This window comes from Crocodylus porosus, unplaced genomic scaffold (assembly GCF_001723895.1).
Source record: "Crocodylus porosus isolate Cpor-Errol unplaced genomic scaffold, CroPor_comp1, whole genome shotgun sequence".
Classification (NCBI taxonomy): Eukaryota; Metazoa; Chordata; order Crocodylia; family Crocodylidae; genus Crocodylus; species Crocodylus porosus.
The window spans coordinates 4,846,870-4,862,864 of record NW_017728923.1 but is presented as its reverse complement, the minus strand read 5'-3'; the positions used below and the strand labels follow the sequence as shown (position 1 = coordinate 4,862,864).

Sequence of the window (15,995 nt, the reverse complement as noted above, 5' to 3'; positions counted from 1 at the left end):
GTTGGCCCTCTTCCAGTCCTCCGGTACCTCACCAGAGCATCACGAGTGCTCATAAAGTTGTGCCAGGGGACTTGCAATGACCTCGGCCAGTTCCTTTAGAACTCTAGGGTGGAGATCATCTGTGCTGGCTGATATGTCCAACCCCTCCAGAAGCTCCCTGACTAAATCCTTGCTAACCCGTGGCCCAGGTGTGCCTCCCACGGGGCCCAAGGGAGGCCCAGCAGGGAGTTGGCTGTTCTGGTCCCTACTTAGGAAGACGGAGGCAAAGAAATCATTAAACATGTTAGCTTTGCTGTCTGGTGCGACGACCAAGTTACCCATGTCGTCCTGCAAGGGCCCCACATTACCCAGGACCTTCTTTTTACCACCTACGTATTTAAAAAAAAAGACTTCTTATTGTCCTTAATCTGGGAAGCTAGTCCCAGTTCCATCTCTGCCTTGGCCTTCCTAACTGCCCCCTCATCTACAATCATTCAAAGATATGCAAACATATGCTACAAATATATAACCAATTCAGTTTTTACTTCAACAACGCTCTCTCCAAATCAGACTTTTTCAATAACCTTTTTTGTTAAGTGTTGAAACACCCCGCACTCCCACCCTCCAACCCATGTGCACACAAAATTCACATCTATTTCACATTTATCTGAGACTATAGTTAGCCAATTCATAGCAGAACTACATGCTCTACCACAATATTACTTTTCCTCCCATTGTACCATATGAATCAATATTCTACCATCCAAATGCTTTGCCAGCCAGGAATGCATTCTTAGTGGTCAGGAGTGAAGGTTAATTTAAAGATATTTTCCTAACTGTGGGGTTGGGAACAGGATGTCACTTCTCATATGACTGCATAGAGCCTGGGAAACAAGGAGGAAATCCTCACACAGCCCTGGAACTATGATGAGACTGGAACAGCAGAGGGATAGCTCACATGACTAGAGCACTGTCATGGATAAGTAGAAACTGTTCAGGAAGGACAGGCAGGGAAGAAGAGGAGGTGGAGTTGCAATTTATGTAAAAGAACTGCATGATTGCTCAGAGGTATAGTATGAAACTGGTGATAGCCTGTTGAAAGTCTCTGGATTGAGGTCAGAGGAGAAAGCAACAAGGGTGACGTTACAGTAGGTGCCTGGTACTAGACCACTAGACCAGGAGGATGAGGTGCATGAGGCTTTCTTCAAACAGCTAGCAGAAATTTCCCAATCACAAAAGTCCCCCTGACTCTCATGGGGGACTTCAAGCAGCTTGACATCTGTTGGAAGAACAATACAGTAGTGCACAGGCAATCCAAGAAGTTTTTGAAGAGTGTTAGGGAGAGCTTCCTGGTACAAGTGCTGGACAAGCTAATCATGCTCTTCTTGATCTGCTGCTCACACACAGGGAAGAATTGGTGAGGAATGAGGTAGTGGACAGCAACTTGGACAGCACAAGATGACTGAGTTCAGGATCCTGAGGAAAGGGAGGAAGGAGAACAGCAGAGTAAAGACCCTTCAGAAAAGCAGACACCAGAATGAACTGATGGGCAGGATCCCCTGGGAGGCCAGTCTGATGGGGAAAGGAGTCCAGGTCTGCTGGTTGTATTTTAAAGAAACCTTACTGAGGGCTCAGGAACAAACCATCCTGATGTGCAGGAAAAATAGCAAATACAGCAGACGACCAGCTTGGCTTAGCAGAGCCAAACACAAAAAAAAAGCTTACAAGAAGTGGAAACTTGAACAAACGACTAGGGAGGAGTAAAAAAGTGCTGTTCAGGTATGCCGGGATGAAATCAGGAAAGCCAAAGCACAATTGGAATTGCAGCTAGCAAGAGACATAAAGAAAAACAAGAAGGGTTTCTACAAGTATGGCATCAACAAAAGGAAGATCAGGGAAAGCGTGGGTCCTTTAGTAAACAGAGGAGGCAACCTAGTCACAGATGATGCAGAAAAGGCCGACATACTCAATGCCTTTTTCACCTCAGTCTTCACAGGCAAAGCTCCAGTCTACAGCACTTGGCAACACAGTTTGGGGAGGAGGTGAGCAGTCATCAGTGGCAAAAGAACCAGTGATGATTGAAAAAGGGCAAATATAGTGTCCATATTTAAGAAAGGGAAGAAGGAGGATCCAGAGAACTACAGAATGGTCAGCCTCACCTCAGTTCTTGGAAAAATCATGGAGCAGATTCTCAAAGAATTCATTTCTAAGCACTTGGAGGAGAAGGTGATTAGCACCAGTCAGCATGGATTCACCAAGGGCAAGTCATGCCTGACCAACTTGATTGCCTTCTATGCCAAGATGATTGGCTCTGTGGATTCAGGAGGAGCAGTGGATGTGTTGTCCCATGACTTTAGCAAAGCTTTTGATATGGTCTTCTACAACATTCCTGCAAGCAAGGTAAATAAGTATGAGTTGGCTGAATGGGCTGTAAGGTGGACAGAAAACTGGCTGGATCATTGGATTCAAAGGGTACTAGTCAATGGCTCAATGTCTGTTTGGCAGCCAATATCAAGTGGAGTGTGCCAGGGGTCAGTCCTGCAGCTGTTTTTGTTTAATATCTTCACCAACAACCTGGAAGATGGGTTGGAGTGCACCCTCAACAGGTTTGCAGATGACACCATGCTGGGCTGAGTAATTGCAGGGTAGGGCTAGGACGCAGAGAGATCTTGACAAATTAGAGGATTGGACTGAAAGAAATCTCATGAGGTTCAATAAGGACAAGTGAAAAATCCTGCACTTGGGACTGAACAATGCCACACACCAGTACAGGCTGGGGACTGACTGTCTAAGCAACAGCTCTGCAGAAAAGGACTTGGGTGTTACAGTGGACAATAAGCTGAATGTCCATGTTGCAAAGAAGGCTAACGGCATAGTGGGCTGTATTCACAGAAACGCTGCCAGCAGATCAAGGGAGTTCCCCTCTATTCAGCACTGGTGAGGCCACATCTGGAGTACTGAGTCCTTGTCTAGCAGAGGGCAAGAAAATGGTTAGGGGACAGGGGCACATGACTTATGAGGAAAGCCTAAGGGAACTGGGCTTATTTACTCTGAAGAAAGAAGACTGAGAGGTGATTAAATAGCAGTCTTCAACTACTTGATGCTTGCTTACAAAGAGGACGGAACTAGACTGTTCCCAGTGGTGGTGGAAACAATATTTCAGCAAGGGAAGTTTATGTCAGGTATTAGGAAAACTTCTCTCATGAGGAGCAGGTAGTGAAGCACTGGAACAGGTTAGTCAGAGAGGGGGTAGAATCTTCATCCTAGGAAGTTTTTAAGACCTGGTTACAACAAAGGTTTGGCTGGGGTTATACAACTGGGGTTGGTCCTGCTTTGAGCAGGTTGTTAGACTAGATGACCTCTTGAAGTCCCTTCCAAATCTAATTTTCTATCATTCTATTAAATAATCTATGAATGGTAGCCTCCTACTACCAGTACCTCAGGATTGTTCAAGTGATTATCAATTTCTTACTTTTTTGTAAAAATAAGTCTAGATTTTTTTAAGATAAAAAAGTTTGTGATTTTTGCTTGAAGGGAAAAGTATAGCTGTCAATTTTTTCCCAAAGCTTAACTTACACCAAAATATTACTCTATTAAATGTAGACAACACTATCGATCTTTTCCTCCGACTGTTCACACTTCTATATCAATGGAAGGAAAAAATACAATTCTGTACATTTTGGGTATCACTTTGAAAGCAGGAAAGTGTAGCTGAGTCACAAGCTTAATTGGTGAAGGTTCTTTGTTGTAAAGGGATCAAAACCATACCATATTGCATTTCAAAGAAACAAAAATGCACAACTTATAAACAAATATATATGTACATCACTGTACACATGCAACATAGTTTACTCGCTTATCATTTATATCTACTTATAGCTAGACTCCCACTTCAAATTTCAGTGTAAATAAATCAAAGAATAGACATAATCCCTTCTAAACATACTTTGTGCCATATGTTCTGCTCTTCTCTAGCCTGAAATCTGATAAGAGTAAGAAAGAGAAAGATTTATTCTGAAATAAAGTAATTTAATTTAAAAGAAAAAAAATAAAAAATCCTAGGACTTGAAATAACATTGTAGTTTTGCACAAATTGTATGTTACATGTACAAAAGAATTCTAGAAGAGCAAAGCTAAAAGTGTGACACACACTAAGGATCAGGATAATTATTTATTTTTTTTCATTTTCCCTATGATCCTTTTCCAAGCACATCTGATGAGATAATCTGCTTCTGCCTACTGAAATGGAGGAATTTAAACAGTTAGTGCCAAAAGCTGGAGTTTTCTTTTACTTAAAGGAAAATGAAAAACTAATTTTAGGATAGGCAAGTAAAACAGCAATACTGCATTTTCTTCTGCAGCAGCAAAGTAAGCCCCCTTCTTAGTGTTCTTGCAAATGGGTGCTGTGGAGAAAAGGAATAAAAATGGATGGCTGACTCACGTTGAAATATGCTGATCAAATGATAAAGTGCTCATCAGTGCACTCTCTCATATGCCACAGATTTTATAACATAAAATACAATAAGCAAACCTTGCCTCCTGCCAACGTAATCTTTCATGTACATTTGTTAGCCAAATAACATGAAAACAATACAAAGAATGGAAATCAATAGTCTTCATATTTAAAAGTTACAATAATAATTTGGGATTGCACGTAATTTATTTGGGGTCCACAGATCAAACTGTTACCTTTTGTACAAAATTGTACTAATGGACTTTATTAAAGAGACTGTATAAGGTTTCAGATAGAAAAGAATCGTCCTGCATACATAGTGTGGAGCAGCCATATGGCTGCCTTAATAAATTTTTGAGAGTGTGCTAGTTGCTACATCCTGCCATGCATTCTTTATACAGATGTTCCACACAGTTGTTTACAAAGTCAAGGACTCAGAGACTGTCCTGGCCCACTTCCAAAGCACACCAGTTTTACTGCCACAAAGGCAAAGAAATAATGCTACGCCAAACCTTTCACAGCTAGTTTACAGCCTGCCACAACCCCCAAGTGCAGAACAACTGTAAGGACTTCACTGCTTTTCAGGTTTTAGATACACATGCAGGGGAGGGAAATCAGAGTTCACCTTAAGCGAGGATGCTGTTATACACAGTGCAGTTTAACAGCAGAAGAAAAGAAAGTATTTATGTTCTGTTCTATGCAAAAATCTAGCATTGTTCAAGCATGTTCCTCAAATGCTCTTACATTTAAAACAATATAGACACCACTAATCCAGAACTTGTTTGTACAGTGTCAGTACAATGGGCCTCCGTTTCATACTGAGGCTTTTTGCATTCTCATATGCAAATGTTTACAAACAGTGATCCAGAAGATCTATATAAAATCACAAACTGAGCGGCATGGAAAGGGAAGTGAGCTATGCACTAAATATGTGAGGGATATTTTGGCCTGGAGACTACAGAGTCCCACACTGTCCGCAACATTTATTATTTCCAGAAGCCTGTAAGTCTTGTGACTCCAGTGGAGATGCTTTGGATTAATATTAATGGAACAGGCAATGAATATGGCCTGAAGTCTCTCTCATCTGAAGACATAGTTTAAAATCCTACTCAGGTAACAAACAAAAGGTCAAAAACTTTGTGCTCAAATTTTAGCTAAGAAAATAGAGAAATGTCAAATCCTTATTTAACACAGCTATTTGCACTTACAAGATCACTTAACCACCCTTAAAATGGTGCCTAGGAGTACTGACAAGAGTAGGGCTTGCACAGACGCACAATAAACACCACGTATCCTAAACAGTTTGCAGTCTAGAAGAACAAGGCAAAAGTAAAGAGAAACACAATGGCAACAGCAAATAACTGTAGAGCCAAGAATGGAATTCTGCTCTTCTGAGTCCACTGCCCTATAAACTAGACCAGAGCTACAGTTTTTGACAAATTAATTACGGTACGTGATTTTCAAATTATTTTTAGGCCTTATGACAACCTGAAGAGGTAGTGAAACATTATTATACCTACATTATTGTTTTACAGATTGCATACTTACTTCAGTTTACCTATCTCAATTTGCAGGAAGAGGGATCCCCCTCACCCAGATTTCCCTGTCCCATAGCAGGCATGGGCATCCCGTGTGACTGATGAAAGACTGACGCAAAGTACCTATTTAATAGGTTGGCTTTTTCCTGGGCGTCAGTTGTCAGTTGCCCCATCTGGTTTAGCAGGGGTCCAACATTGCCCTTGCTTTTCCTCCGGCTCCCCACATATCTGAAAAAGGACTTTTTGTTGTCCTTGATGCCTGAAGCTAGTTGGAGCTTGCCCCGCCATCCCCTATGTCCCCCTCTGCCAACATCTCACGCAGCCACTGCCTCCAAGGAGCGGGAGGTTGGGGGGGAAGTGCGAGACATTGATTTCTCCCCTGCACTCTGTCCTCGCCATCATGGCAGCACTCTGGTGCCACCTCCTGTCCATAACCCTCTTGGAGCTCTCCGATTGATTGGTTAGTAAAACAATCAGAGTGCTCCAAGACCGACAGACAGTCCGACAGAGACAGACAGACCGACAGAGACAGACTAAGCCCTTTATTATATCGGAATGATATGCAAGTGGAGATGTGAATGTGGAAGACAAAATGACTTAACCTCTTTTAAGCCAGTCATTAATGCCTTGTGAAATCTGTTCCTATAGCCCAAGAATTAATCAAATAAAATATGGTGTAATGAGGTATAAACGGGTTGGTTAATTTTAGTCAAAGCCATTTAAGATGCCTATGGCTATAACACAGGCAGCCACCCTAATTCCTGCAAATAGTGCAACCCATTTATCTCAATATTAAAGGCAAGCTGTTACAGGGCACGTTTGGTGCCCGCCACTTCAAGGGCAGAAAACAGGCAGCAGCCAAGTGCCGGGTGAGAGCAGCCATGCTGGACCAAGGGATGTAAGCTGGGCTGCGGTTCGCTGCAGGAGGAAGGAGGTAACATCAGGCTAAGGGGCTGCTCCAGCAATAGTTAGGAGGTAAGGGCAGGGGCTATGGGGTGGAGGTGACCCCTTGTCCTGGGTAAGACGTAAAACTGCACCCTGCCAGGGAAAGGTGGTCTGGTGGGGCCCCTAGTGGTGCGGGAGCCCCCAGGCCATGCCAAGTCAGTTACCTCCCAAGTGAAAGGTGGATCGAGGCACCTCATAACCCCAGCCCCACATCCCTGGTGGTGTTCTAATGATCAGGGGGAGCCCAGGGCTCATTAAGGAGCCCTGAGGCAGAGTTCAGGCCAGAGGAGGGACCTGGAGCTGTGCCCAGGCAGCAGGGAAAGCCTGGGGGCACAAGCTAGACCCTAAGTGAGAGAGGCAAGAGAGTGGCCCCGTGAGTGTGGGCGAGTGAGGAGGCCCAGTGGGGGCACAGTGGCTCAGCGAGGGGTCAGGAGTGAAATAGGCCTATAGTTGTACAGTCGCTCAGTCAATGCTCAGGTGAGGGTAGCAGAAGACACCCAACAGACTGCACCGGGGCTGACCGAGGCAAGGAGAGCTAAGCCCGAAGCCAGGTGAGGCCAGGCAGGATGAGTGTAGCCCTGAAAGAGAGCAATATTAAAGAAGCTGAGTGAGAGCCAGTGGGTAAATGGGACCCCGATGAGAGAGGGGTGGCATGTGAGTGGCCCTCCGGGGCTATAGAAAAAGGGCTACAACTGTGTGCCTGCTTTGCTCAGCCATAGGCCAAAGAAGTAACACCAGAGTAACATCTGCGAGGCATGGGATCCATGGAGTGGGTATTAGGCCCTTGTCAGCAGGGCAAGTAATGAGTAGCCTTCCGTCTCAGTAACAACTCTCATATTTTTCCATCACGGTGTGGCAGGTGAGCAAAGGGGGCAGTTACACCAGGAGCAAGGCAGCCAGCAAAGACCTAATGAGGAGACCACCTTGTTACACATGCCTTAAGCCGTAATAAGTATCAGCCAGTTGGTGCAGATACAGCAAATGCTTAGCTGTCTTATGTCTGCTTTCAGAGCAATTTGCCATTCGGAACATTGCCAGGACTCAGTTAAACATTTATTTAGCTACTAAATCAATTTTACTCCTAGTAAAAGCAGCAGCTAAATTATTAGTCACAGTTTCAGAGCTTTCCTCTTTCCAACCATGTCCGCTGCTTCAGCCATGAAGTAGACTGCCACAGGACTGATGCCAGGAGAGATGGGCTCTATGGCTTTAATGTCCATCATTTATTTGAGGCAAGTAACTGCTTGTCCTGAGAAGAGGCATTTATTACTATTTTTGATATACAAATGATGGGTATTTTGATTTATGCTTATGTAAGAATTCATCTTTCAAGAAGAGGCATTTTTCTAGTTCCACCATGGTTTGAAATATCTCTATATTTCAGTGAAAGGCTATTTTGTTACTTTCTACAGCCATTCTGTCCCAAGAACAGAAACAGGATGCTCTTATGTCTCTGACTGATGGAAACTATTTTTGTCTGTGGCTCCAAAAGAGCAGCATGTGCTTACGTTACAAGTAACACATGCTAACTTTAAGGAATGTTAGATCAATACTAAAGTTAGCACGTGCTTTGAGAGGTTGCGTATTTGGGGTTAAAGCCCTCTGCAATGTATACAGCTTTGACCTGATGCTAGAGGGCTGCCAAGTCTGCTCCGTGCCTGTCTAGCAGCAACACCCCCCGCCCACCCAGCCCTCAAACACATGTGCACACCACCCTCTAGCACACAGACATGGACAGACATGCACACACAGTGTGTGTATATTTGCTGTATATAAGCATATGCTGCACATAATATAAATAGAAAGCAGAGCAATCTTTCTGACCTTGCATACAGAACCCGAATCTCACATATTCACTGCCACTATTGGACTTGTTTTACTCCCTTCTTTTGCATAATACAATGTAGTCCACAAGGTACTTACCCTCAGTTCTACCTCTTTGCCAAGTAAATCATAAAGAGATGCTCCTTTGGAAGTGATTTCTGAAGCAAGCTGTCTGGCTGCCTTCAAATCTGCAATCTAGAAGATCAGTATTAAAAAATGAAATAGCAGAAGTGACTCTTGAACTTTAAAGAGAATAACTGTGACAGGTTAACTCTGCTAAAGGGCCTGATACAAAGGGCACCTGATTTCAGCTTCCTTGGTGCAGTGGCAAAGCAGGACTTTGCCTCCCCTGCTTTTAGCTATGGCATGTTGTGCTGTTCTTGGTGTTTTGTGGCTTGTAGGTTGTGAGGTTGGCTGATCTCAAATGGCGAGCTTTAAACTAGGTTCGTTGGGGGATAGGAATGCAGAGGTGCAGGAGGACACTTCGATGTCAAGCCAGGTAACATGAGCAGCAACAAACCAGGTAAGTGACAAGGGCCCGGGCAAGCTTGGGAACAAAAGGGCAGTACAAACACCCATAGGAGGTCTCAATTGCCTCTACACAAATGCTAGAAGTATGGGGAATAAGCAGGAGGAACTTGCCCTCCTGCTAGCTAGCAAAAACCCAGACCGGGTTGGGCTTACAAAACCTGGTGGGAGTCTACCTATGACTGGGCAGTAGACATAGAGGGCTATAGGTTCTATAGATGGGATAGAGTAGGGAAAAAGTGGGGGTGTAGCGCTCCATGTTAAAGAGCAGTACACATCCTCGATGGTCAGGATGGGTTCAGAAGAGGGGCAAATTGAGGCGCTTTGGGTTAGAATGCAAGGGGGTCGTGAGGAAAGTGACATGATAGTGGGCCTCCACTACAGACCGCCTCACCAGGGGGACGAGCTGGACCTGGAATTTTCAGGTCAGCTCACGGAGGCCGTAAGGACAAAGGATGTGGTTGTCATGGGTGACCTAAACTACCCAGACATCTGCTGGGAGGATCAGTCAGCCAGGTCTCAACACTCACATAGGTTTTTAGCCTGAATACAGGACTTCCACCTAACCCAGAAGGTACACAATCCCACCAGAGGAAATGCCTTGCTGGACTTGGTCTTTGCCACAGACGATGACCTGCTGAGGGATCTGCGGGTGCTCAACTACCTAGGCGTTAGTGACCATCGTCTGCTGGAATTTACTATCCGGCGCAGGGTGGTGAAAGCAAGCAGTAATGCAAAAGTTCTTGACTTCAGGAGGGCCGACTTCAATGACTTAAGGAGATTAGTAAGAGAGACACTGGGGACTTGGAGCCTCAATGAGATGGGAGTCCAGGACAGGTAGTTGTTCCTTAAGGAGACAATCCTCTGAGCTCAGAGGGAGTCAGTCCCAACGCGAACCAAAGGGGGCGAGAGTGCTAAAAAGCGCTCTTGGCTCAGTAAAGGCATCCAGGAGGGCCTGAGGGCAAAATATGTGGCATACAATCAGTGGAAGCATAGGAGGCTCCTGGTCCTGGGCATGACTTAAAATGCACCCTGCTGGGAGTGGGCCTGGTGGGGCTCCCAGTGGTGCAGGAGCCCCCAGGAAATACCAGGCCAGTTACTACCCCGGTGAAAGGCGGGTCGGGGCGCCTAAACCCCTAGCCCCTACAACCGGGTGGGTTACCCCTGTTTGGAGAGCCCAGAGGATGGACTCTCGGAGAATGAGGAAAGGGTCATAGACTCAGGCCTGTCTGAATTTCCCCTGACTGGCCCATGCTGGGGCCAGGACCGGAAGGGTCAAAGGGCCAGGGGCCCACCCCAAGAGATGCCCAAGAGCTGAGGGCCTGGGGTCCCAGCTGGCCTGGAGGTGGGCCAGGGCTAGTAGCCGAAGGTCCTGGTGGGAGGATCACACCCAAAGGGGAACCAGCTCAGGGAGATATGTTGCCCAGTATGATGACGGAAGAGGCCGCCCGAGGGGAGGAATCTAGGTGGGGTCCAATAGTAGGATTTTGGGGCCCAGAAGGGGAGCCAGTGATTACGTGAACACTGAGATGCCATCTGTGAGGCTTGGGCTGTGGTGCAGGGGAGGAAAGGAGCTGCAGATCTCGAGCCTGGCATCAGGGCAGAAAATGGGCAGCCTCCTGCTTAATTAATTAATGGATGTTGATTATAACAACAAGGCGTGGCGGACAAGAACGCGGGCGGTTGGCCCAAGAACAGGTGGGCAGGCAGCAGGGAAAAAAGCCTTGAGCAGGCCCCCTGTTACAGGCTATCACCAAGGAAGATTAAACTTCCATTGCTCGTGAATGCAGGGAGGTGGTTAGGAAGGCCAAGGCAGAGATGGAACTAGGGCTGGCGACCAGAATTAATGATAACAAGGAATCTTTTTTTCAAATACATAGGGAGTAAAAGAAGGCACCAGGTAATGTGAGGCCCATACAGGACAGGCTTGGCAATCTGGTGATTGCAGCAAAGGAAAAAGCTGATCTCTTCAACAAGTTCTTTGCCTCCATATTTCTAAGAAGGAACCGGGACAACTCTCCCACTAGGATTATGGACGGGTTCAGGGAACACAATGCCATGCCTAGGGTCAGGGACAATCTATTTGGGGAACTTCTGAAGGGGCTGGATGTGTTTAAATCACAGCAGATCAGGATGCTCTTCATCCAAGGGTACTGAGGGAACTGGCTGAGGTCATAGCAGGGCCCCTGGCATGGCTGTATGAACACTTGCGGTGGTCTGGCCAGGTCCCTGAGGACTGGAAAAGGGCCAGTGTGGTCCCCATTTACAAGAAGGTGAGAAAGGAGAACCTGGGTAACTATAGGCCAGTTAGTCTCACCTTGGTCCTTGGGAAGATCTTTAAGAAAATTATCAAGGAGCACATCTGTGGGGGCCCAGCATGGGAGGCAATATTCAGTGGCAACCAACACAGGTTCATTGTGGGCAGATCCTGCCTGACAAACCTGGTTTCCTTTTATGACCAAGTCCTTGGATGTGGGCATTGAGGTAGATGTCGATTACTTGGACCTCAAGAAGGCCTTTGACACTGTTTCTCACCACATTCTCACAAAAAGCTAGGCGACTGTGGCACTGATGCCTACACAGTCAGATAAGTAGCAAATTGGCTTGATAGTCGCACCCAGAGAGGGGAGGTGGACAGGTTGTTTTCAACCTGGAGGGATGTGGGCAGTGTAGTTCCCCAGGGCTCAGTCCTAGGGCCTGTGCTATTCAACATCTTTATCAGCAACTTGGAGGTGGGTGTGGAAAGCACACTGTCCAAATTCACTGATGACACAAAGATGTGGGGAGAAGTGGGCACACTGGAGGGGAGGGACAGAATATAACTAGATCTAGAGAGGTTACAGGTGGGTGGATGAGAATAAAATGGAATTCAGTGCAAACAAGTGCAAGGTGATGCATCTAGGGAGAAGGAACCTGCAGCATACTTATAGGCTGGGAAACACCCTTCTCAACAACATAGTGGCTGGAAGGGATCTTGGAGTCACTGTTGACTCCAGGACATGAGCCACCAATGGAACAAAGCAGTCAGTAAGGCTAACCGCACCTTGTCATGCATCTACAGATACATCACAAGCAGGTTCAGAGACATGATCCTTCCCCTCTATACGGTGCTGGTCATGCTGCAGTTGGAGTACTGCATCCAGTTCTGGGCACCGCACTTCAAGAGGGATGTGGCTACCTTGAAAGGGTCCAGAGAAGAGCCACTCACATGGTCAGGGGGCAGCAAGCCAGGACCTATGAAGATAAATTAAAGGGCCTGAATCTATTCAGCCTCCACAAGAGAAGACAGAGGGGATCTGGTGGCTGTCTATAAACACACTAGGGAGGACCAGCGGAAAATAGGTGAGGCTCTGTTCCCCCAGGCACCACCTGGGATAACAAGGAATAATGGCCACAAATTGATTGAGAGTAGGTTCACGCTTGATATCAGGACGCATTACTTTACAGTTAGGGGTGCCAGGCTCTGGAATGGGCTCCCAAGGGAAGTGGTGCTCTCCTCTACCTTGGGGGTCTTCAAGTGGAGGTTGGGTAGATATCTGGCTGGGGCATTATGATCCCAGCACTTGTTCCTGCCCAGGGCAGGAGATTGGACTTGATGATCTGTTCAGGTCCCTTCCAACCCTAGAAACTATGAAACTCTGAGGATTTGAAGTAGTGATTTGGGGGATGTCCTTAGATTTCCAACAGATCAACTATAGAAGTGCCACATCTTCATATGCAGAAAAGAGAAAGGAGAAAGTAAAGTAAATATTACTAATAACCCTATCACTGTGTTTCCCATTTTTTCAAGATCCTATCAAAGGAAGCATACAATAGAATTTTACTCCAAAATATAGTCTCTTTAAAAGAAATATCTGTGTCAACTAACACATTGATGTAGTTGTAATTATCTCATTCTTTCAAGAAAAGTATTGTTCCTGCATAATGAACATGTTACTGTTAGGACAAATTAATGTGAAAATACTGTAGTCAAAAAAGTAATAAATTTAGTCATAAACTGGATTTGGGATTTGTTATTCAACAATCTCTAGGTTTGTTTTTCCATGTTGTTTGTGGGGTGATAGTTCTTTTAAGTGTTTCTATAGGGCCTGATTCAATGCTTATTAAGTCAATGGCAGCCTCTTATTCAGCTCAGTGGGTAGTGAATTAGATCTATGGGCACATCCTAATGAGCGTGCATGTGCAGTTTGCAGCATCACAAACCTACCTGTGGTGCTGCAAACCACACATGCACACATTTGATACATGCTAATTTGCAGCACGGTAGGTTTCTTTGACACCAGGAGATCCCAGCATCAAAAAAACAGCAGAAAAAACTAGGGCAGCACATGTAGTGCACCACCCAAAACCAGAGCCTAACCAGCCACAGCCATGTTCCGGGTGCTAGCCAAGCTCCACCTGCCCATATCACTGCTGCTAGAGCCTCAGGAGGCCCCCAGGACACCAGGTAAGGTTGCTGAGGCCACCCCAGGTGCTGCCCCCAGCTTCCCCTACCCTGTCCAGGGCAACTTGCAGCACACCAGAGCACACATGCAGGCACATTTCCCAGGGACAATCTGTCCCTGAGGAAACACGTGCACGCTTGTCTAGATGCACCCCATATGGCTTCAAGTACTCTGTATGCTTCCCCCATGTTATTAAGTCATTGTTTCTCAGGTATGTCTACAAGGTAAATTTACCATCCCCACATGCAGCATGCTCAAGCGCCCTGCACTAATCATGGAAGGCTGTCTCCTGAAAAAGCAGCAGAATAGCCCTGTATGTGCAGCCACAGGGACAGCCACTGAGCTGGATAAGAGGCTACCACAGGGACAGCCTAACTGGTACTGTTATTCAGTAGCACTTCAAGCTCCACCACTCTGAGTTAGGAGGTAGCTCACCCTAAGCAGCAGTGTGCTGCTGCTGTGGACAGTAAGTTTGCTGGATAGACTTAGCTGCATTTTTGAGCAGCCACACACCCTGCTTTCCCATCCTGCTCCCAAGCAGAGTTGACCAATATGAAACCAAACTGTGCTCGTATTGTTATGACCAAGTTTCCATTTGGGATTAAATGGTGACTCAATGTGTTATAGAAGGCAAACAGAAGGAGAGGAAGCAGAAAAAAAAAGCACTAATGGCTACATTCAGCATATAGGTTTCTGTGGTAAATTGATTTGGTTTCCATGACTACAAAAAAGAGAATCCAATCTTACTTTAGAACCAAGGTCAAACTTGAATTTGCTGCCATCTTCCTCCTCCACTTCAGTGGTTTCCATTCCTTTGGTCTTCATGGCATTGTACAGCACAGAGGTAATCTTCACCAGCTCCTTCACTGCATAGCCATCTGCTTGGTAGAGCTTTTTCGTGTTGAGCTTTATGTGCGCTTTGGTAGCCTGTTAAATGACACAAAGATGCATTTCAGAAGGTAATGGAGAACAGGTCCCAATCCTTTCGTCAGAGCTCTCCTAAAAGCACTTTTGGGGCGGAGCCAGACTCTTCTATCCTTAAAAGACATTTTCAGTTTAGGAATGTGCACACTTTCAATTGTGTTGTTTCTAAAGAACAGTATTCCCCGATACATAGTCACCTTTACAAGTCAGAATATTTCTGAGAAAGCTGCAGCCATTAATTTCCACAGAGTGAGATTCAGCACTGTGCATAAAGTCAGCAACAAAGGTTATGCAACATTTAATTAAAAGGTACTTAAAAACGTACATACCACACTTAACAGATCACCGGTCATGTGTTAACCCATTGCATAAGTATCAACTTCCCCCTAAGGTAGGGCTATAAACTTCCCCCTAAGGTAGGGCTATCAACCTACAATCAATGTAATCAGACCAAGAAGATGTCCAATCCAGCCTGCAGAGAACTGATCCAAAATGGGGAATTCATGTCATAGACCTGTACTCTGCTGCCCATTCCCTCTGCAGCATCAGAGCTTACCCCTGCTGCAAAGGGGTCAGGAATCTGGCAGCTGGCCTCTAAGATCAGGGGTGACCCCGACCTTAAGAGAATGAAATAAGATCAATCACCCTAATAAAGGGTCTCCTCTTCTTCTTCAGCTTGATGTATTATTACTTCTCTCTTCAATTTGTATATTATTTTTTACTATAAATTGTTATATTAATAAATTTGTATCCCCTTCTTCTGTGTCCCCTAAATGCTCGTATATTCATAGACAGGTATGGAAATAAACTACAAGATTCAATTAATGAAATTATCCATCATTATTTCAAAATAACAAAAACCAAAAGGGTAGTACATTAAGAGGCATGTGAGGGAGCGGCGCCTAGGGGCGGCCGTGAGCTCCCTAGCGCCCCCTACCGTCACGTTAGGGTGACGTAGCACCCTCAGAATCTCGCCCGCCACGACTTTGATGGTTAATATATATAATGTGGAGGCTGCCAGTTTCCCTAGTGGACGGTCTTGGTGTTCCTGTCCCTATTCCAGACTGGGGTATCTATAAGCGTCCCGCCTTAAGGGCTATAGATGCCTCCAAACCTCCCCCTCAGCACGCCCCAAGCCTCGCAGCTGTTCTGGGGGACGTTTGTGTAGTCCCTCGCCCCTCGGGTGCCCTTGCTCTCTCTCTCGGGCCCCGGGGCTCCTCGCCCACCTGGCGCCCCTTTGGGTCGGGCTCCAATCTCTAGCCCGTTCCCCGCGCCCTGGGCCTGTCTCCCTGGGTCCGGCTCCCTAGCGTCACCTAATACCGGCGCCCCCTTGGGCCGGCTCGCTCTCGCCGCCCTAGC

At 46.0% G+C, this 15,995-nt stretch overlaps 1 protein-coding gene across 4 annotated transcripts in view; it reads right to left on the bottom strand.

Annotated features, from left to right (window-relative positions):
* CLUAP1 (clusterin associated protein 1) overlaps nucleotides 1-15,995 on the bottom strand; it is a 322,832-nt gene that overhangs the window by 170,241 nt on the left and 136,596 nt on the right. For all 4 annotated transcript variants that reach the window (XM_019539991.1, XM_019539990.1, XM_019539993.1 and 1 more), the window contains exons 4-5: nucleotides 14,460-14,639; nucleotides 8,839-8,934 (exon numbers count right to left, since the gene is read on the bottom strand). In XM_019539991.1, coding sequence (XP_019395536.1) covers nucleotides 8,839-8,934; nucleotides 14,460-14,639 — 276 coding nt within the window. The remainder of the gene's footprint in view (nucleotides 1-8,838; nucleotides 8,935-14,459; nucleotides 14,640-15,995) is intronic.